Genomic DNA, 6,732 nt, shown 5'->3' on the forward strand with positions numbered 1-6,732 from the left:
TATTGGTGAATTTGTTTGTATTGGTATTTTATTTTAAGCCGTACATAAAAAAATATTTTTTAAAAAAGCAAACATGATATTGAGGAGTTGGAATATTTTGGGTTCAAACCTATTATATAAAAGCAAGCAACTGACAGAAGTGATCAATATTATAGCAGAATTAATGACAGGTTTGATAATATCTTATCCTGTAATTTCTACATTTACCAAGTTTATGTACATCTAAATATTTCACAGCTGGAGAATAATTTATGTGTTTGTTTTAAGTAGGAATAGGAACTTTAAGTATGACAGAGCTAAAGTTGCTTAAAAGTATATGCATATAGCTTAGTTTTGTTTTTTTTTTTCCTTGGGGGAGGTGGGCAGGGTGGGCACAGGGTTTCTCTGTTGCCTAAGTTAGAATACAGTGGTGCAATCATAGCTCACTGAAACCTCAAACTCCTGAGCTTAAGTGATCCTCATGTCCCAGCCTCCCGAGTAGCTAGGCCTACACGTGCCACCATGCCCAGCTAATTTTTAAAGATTTTGTAGAGATAAAGTCTCATTATGTTGCCCAGGCTAGTCTCAGATCCGGCATCATGCCATCCTCCCACCTCAGCCTTGCAAAGTGTTAGGATTACAGGCATGAGATACTGCGCCTGACCCTAGTTTATTTTTTATACATTAATATCTATTCACTTTTCTTCTTCTGCCTTATTGAATCTTACAGTTATTTAAAGTTCAAGTCAAGTGCCTCCTTCTTGACTGAGCCTTCCAAAGCACTCTAATTATGAGTATTGTTGTCCTTTAATCACTTACTATATGTATTACATACTGTTTAGTTGTTACTTACACTCAAACCTGTACCATCAATTATGTTTCATAATTTATTAACTTAAGGATGTTAACATAAGTCCAATGAGAGCAAACTTTATATCCTTTTTCTTCATTTCCTTGTGGAACTTAACACGTACTATAAATTTGCTAAATATTGTTGTTTGCTTATTAACACATGATGTGTAATTGACAAATTATGTGGTAAAAAGTTTTTTTGGAGTAAATGTTTACATTAACCACCTAATAATGATATAGAACATAGAAATTTTTAAACTCTCTTTGCTGTTAAAGGATAATTAAAGTATCTTCCATTCCAAATGAAATTATTTTTAATCATTACCATCTTTAGATCCAAGGAAAGGAAGACCCAGCTCTTTGCCTAGAGCTTTAGGTGGTCTTGCCCATATACTCTTCTGGTAACCCTTCTCTTCAGAAAACTATGACCTTGAGGGATAAGAAAATATGCCACTTGGAATTTATGCTTTCTTTCTATACCATACCATCGATATTCAAGACCTCCCCAAATTCCTTGCTCAAATTGTTTCAAATCTACCTTCAGGAGCTTCATGGCTTCTTACTGGGACCCATCCTCCAATGGGTGCACTGTGCCCTGATGTGCTCAGCCTATGTGGAATGGAGGACCAAAGTCGGCAGCTTTTTGTAGCAAGGGAAAGATGCAGCTTGTACATGAGGGTTGAGATGCTCATATATGTACATATGTGAAACCCCTCATGGTATGGGATAGAGGTAGAGTCAGGGAAGACAATAGGATTGGGATTGACTAAGGATAGGGGCTGGCTCTCTATGGACCACCACATTCTGCCATGGAATGCTAAAGAGTCCAAGTATTTTAAAAATGAACCTGGCCTCTCAGAGTGTTATAAAAGTACCTTTTCAAAGTAGGCAAATAAAATATATTTAAGGTTTGATCTTATTTAAATAATAGTTTATCATTTTAAAATATTTAGGCATATGGTATGAAAGCCCACATGCTCACATTCTTGCCTTGGGCCCATAGATTTTTAGTGGCCCTATTTATTTTAATATTTGAAAATTACAACTAAAGGTTATATACACATAAAGACAAATATAACTACTGGTGAACATTGTACAATGAGAGAGTTGGGGGGGAAACCCCTTGTGTAGTTCAAAGTCCACATATAACTTTTGACTACCCACAAACTTAACTGTTAACACTAATAGCCTACAGTTGACCAGTAGCCTTACTGATAACAGTCACTTAACACCTACTTTGTATGTTGTATGTATTACATACTGTATTCCTGCAAAAAAAGTATGCTAGAGAAAAGAAAATGTGATTAAGAATACCATAAGGAAGAGAAAATATATTTACTATTTATTAAGTGGAAATGAGTTGCCGTAAAGGTCCTCATCTTCATTGCCTTCACGTTGAGAAAGCTGAGGAGGAACAGGGAGAGGAGGAGTTGGTCTTGCTATCACGGGGATAGCAGAGGTAGAAGAAAATCCTCATATAAGTGGACCTGCACAATTCAAACTTGTGTTGTTCAAGGGTTAACTGTATATATAAATGCAATATTTCCAAAAGAAACATTATGTCTAAACTGTGTTATAATTTCTACATCTACTGGTTATTTTTATAGTAAATTTCATGGCCTTTTAAATCTATTCCACTCTTGAATTTATATTCTTGTTTTAGACAATTAGATTCAATTTGATATATCTAATATAAATGAATTTCTATATCCCTTGGTAAGATGAAATTTACCAATTGATTTGTTCTGACTGGGTACCTGAGTCTAATTTTGATTTCCCTTTTTTTAAAAGAAGAGGAAAGAGCAAACACTATTCATCAAACATCACAAATTTGACATAGAAAATGATTCATTATTTTGTTGAAAGAGCAAACACTATTGTTCATCAAACATCACAAATTTAACATAGGAAATGATTCATTATTTTTTAAGTATCCTTATGCACTATCTTTGAGAAGAATCACATTTCACATATGTGTGTATATTTGGATACTTCTTTATTCCTTGGTTTAGATCAGTCCTGTCAGTGAATACATATTACATTTTTTTTTTACTCCTGACCTTTCTCTACACCTAAACATCCCCCCAACACCCACAAAATTTTAAATAAAGAAATGTATAATTTCATAAATTATTTTTTCCAAACAAGATGCAATTTTTCACATATTAGTTGAATTAATCTCATATTTTAGAAGAAAATATTTAATGAGCATGGTAAATACTTTAATTGATATAGAGAGATGTAATTTGAAGATATTAAAATACAATTACTCTAAAAATTTACTGGGAATATAGTTCTATAGTCCTGTATGGTATAGGAGAGGATGTAGTGTAGACAATAATAACTGCATATTTGCATTACCTGAAAAACAAAATCAAGTCTGACTTGAAATTTATCCAACATTAGATTAATTAGTAGGTGAGTACTTTAGAGGCTCTCCTATAAGTAAAATGCTTAGGATTTTAGATATTGATTTTAATGGTTCCCAGATTTTATTATTATATTTCTTATTATTTAATATTATCTTAGTTCACAGTTATATTCAGAATGATTAGTTGGCAGTCTACATGAACTGTGAGAGCTCTGGTTTGCCTTTAAATTTAAACGTGAGAGTAACGTGAGATCCACGATACATTAGGATGAAAGGTATTTAGATGGGCAATTTTATATATGTTTCCATGAAAATAGTGAATTGCCCGTTAAACAATGAGTGTATTTTGTAAAATTATATTCACAGCTCAAAAGGAATTCATTGTTTTGTTTTGTTTTTTTTCTGGGAAATGGCTTCTGAATTTCAAGCAAGCAACTTACAAATAAAATTTTTAGTTAGAAATTGTGGTTAAGTTTGTTTCATGGATAATATAAATTATTTGTAGAAATTTACAGTGGATAATTAAAACTACTTAGTGGCATAATAGTCCTGTGTAGTGAAGAAAGTAGCCATTCTGTTAGAAGCTATACTAATTGAAATTCAACCAGCCTTGATTGAGTAACTCTCTACAGCCAATTAAAATGAGAAAGTGCAAGCAGAATGTGTTAAATAATCTTATTATAAATCATTGAAGTATGATATCAAGACATAGAATACTTATTCTCTATAGCAAACCATTTTTCATTTCCAGTATACTCTTATAGAAATGATAAACTGTGATGATAACTAATATATTTTCCTCAAATGGCTATAGGATCACTAGAATGTTTTTTTTTTCATTTACTGAAAATCCTCAAATATAAGTATACAAATGAAATACAATTACAACCTAAATTTACAATATAGAATTATGCAATAGTAAATATATAAATACTGATGATATCAACTGATTTCAAGGCACTCAGATATTTATTAAATTTCTAAAAACAGGGATAAACACGGTCTTGCTATGAAATTAAGTGGCAAAATGCTTGTATGTAAACATGCAGAGGTGAAGATAATCCAATAGTCTAGCTCAGAGGAAACACCAACGTGCTTAAAATGTTTATAAAGACTTTTTTCTTGACCCCTCTCTGACTCTCTGTCCTTATTATCTAGTGTGCTTCAAATGCCCACTCACACTGTTCCTAACATACACCTGTACACTCCAGCCTCAGGTATCGTACTTACTGTTCCCTCTTTGCAAGGTTCACTATCTCATCTCTAAAACATTGCTTAAATGTCGCCATCTCAGTAAGGCCTTTTTAGACACCCTATTTAAAATTGTGACCCTCTTCTCCATCTCCCTGGCTTATTTTTCCCCATTATACTTTCTACCATATTATTCAATTTAATCATTCTTACTTTTATTGTCTCTCCTTGCTCTAAGATAAGCCTCATAAAGGCAGAGAGTTTTTGTTTAGCTAGTTAACTGCTGTATGATATATATTTCTTGAATAATTCTAAAGCCTTCCTATGTCTACTTGCTATCAAAATAGCCATGTAAATATTTAACTGAATATTAGTAAACATACTTCAATTTCTGGCAAATTATATATGAGGAAACATGGGAAAACTGAAGTGCATTTGTCATGGGTCTAGCACTTTTGTTCAGATAATGGATGCTATTGACCGTTCTTATGGTGTGCCGGAAAGTATTTTAAATGCTTTATATATATTTAACTTATTTATGCCTTACAGCAACCCTATACTATTAACTCCCTTTTACAATTGGGAAAACTGGAGATTAAAAAAAAACTTCCCTTGGTCATGCAGTTAGTATGTAGGAAGGAAAGACAGTCCAGCTGATTCCAGAACCCACTCTTAACCAAAGGCTCCTCGTTAAAGCGCTGCTGCATTGTTGCTTTGAAGAGCTTCATTTGTGTCATTTTTAATCATTTTTCTTTTGTTAAAAGAAAAAATTGCAAAGGAATCATTTCTGTTTAACCACTGTGGTTTTATAATTTAATTACTTTTTTTTCCTTCTTGCAGTGGGATGCCATCACGGAAATGGATGAACACAATAGGCCCATTCATACGTACCAGGTATGTAATGTGATGGAACCAAACCAAAACAACTGGCTTCGGACAAACTGGATCTCCCGTGATGCAGCTCAGAAAATTTATGTGGAAATGAAGTTCACACTGAGGGATTGTAACAGCATCCCATGGGTCTTGGGGACTTGCAAAGAAACATTTAATCTGTATTATATGGAATCAGATGAATCCCATGGAATTAAATTCAAGCCAAGCCAATATACAAAGATTGATACAATTGCTGCTGATGAGAGTTTTACCCAGATGGATTTGGGTGATCGCATCCTCAAACTCAACACTGAAATTCGTGAGGTGGGGCCTATAGAAAGAAAAGGATTTTACCTGGCTTTTCAAGACATTGGGGCATGCATTGCCCTGGTTTCAGTCAGAGTTTTCTACAAAAAGTGCCCCTTCACTGTTCGGAACTTGGCCATGTTTCCTGATACCATCCCGAGGGTTGATTCTTCCTCTTTGGTTGAAGTACGGGGCTCTTGTGTGAAGAGTGCGGAAGAGCGTGACACTCCTAAACTGTATTGTGGGGCTGATGGAGATTGGCTGGTTCCTCTTGGAAGGTGCATCTGCAGCACAGGATATGAAGAAGTTGAGGGTTCTTGCCATGGTAAGAAATAAACATTTAATAGTTTATCTTTTATTTAAATGATGATTTTTAGAAAGTAAATACGTTATACATTTATTTTCAAATAATAAATATTTGAATGCTATTTCTGACAATTATGCAAAAAATGGATTCATGTTAATGATAAGAAAATCGCTGATTTTTTTCCTCCTAGGAAAGGTATATGAAATTATACCATATTGCTTTCAGTAAAGTAGTTAAGTAATATGAATTTCTGTATTCACCTAATTTTTATAAAGGCAAGCAACATAAATAGCAGCAAAAAAAAATGCACTGGTGATTCAAAATGGGGATTTGCATGATCTTCATGCTTTGGTTGTTTATAGAAACTATAACATTTAAAGACAATTTAAAAATAATTCTTTCATATTGAATTGCAATATTTGAATAGTTCTTAAATGAAATTCAGAGCAAGACCCTGTCTCAAAAACAATATGTGGATTTATATTTACATAAATGAGGAATTCATATATGTTTTATTTCAAAAACATATAGGCTAGTTTATATGGGTGTTATGTGTTTCATGGTTGAATATTGACCTTATCAATTTATCCTTTGCTGTTACTATCTTTTACTAATATTCAGTGCAATTTCCCACCCTATAATATGTTAGCTTTTTATATTAATAGCAGTATTTATGTAAGATCTAATTATCAGTAAATATTAACACCATACAATGCTAGTTAACAACTCTACCTTTCACATTGTTGTAATAATGAAATACCCATAATTTTCAAGAGGACACATTTTTCTCTTTTTACTTGATTAATTTGGTGTGGACTTATTAACCTAATAAATGTATACGTTTAAATATTTT

At 33.0% G+C, this 6,732-nt stretch overlaps 1 protein-coding gene across 1 annotated transcript in view; it reads left to right on the plus strand.

Annotated features, from left to right (window-relative positions):
* The window catches only part of EPHA6 (EPH receptor A6), a 1,195,443-nt gene that overhangs the window by 227,520 nt on the left and 961,191 nt on the right, over positions 1–6,732 (plus strand). Inside the window, exon 5 of the mRNA XM_012652800.1 lies at positions 5,234–5,897. Coding sequence (XP_012508254.1) covers positions 5,234–5,897 — 664 coding nt within the window. The remainder of the gene's footprint in view (positions 1–5,233; positions 5,898–6,732) is intronic.

Source organism: Propithecus coquereli, unplaced genomic scaffold, assembly GCF_000956105.1.
Source record: "Propithecus coquereli isolate 6110/MARCELLA unplaced genomic scaffold, Pcoq_1.0 Scaffold40, whole genome shotgun sequence".
Taxonomy (NCBI): Eukaryota; Metazoa; Chordata; class Mammalia; order Primates; family Indriidae; genus Propithecus; species Propithecus coquereli.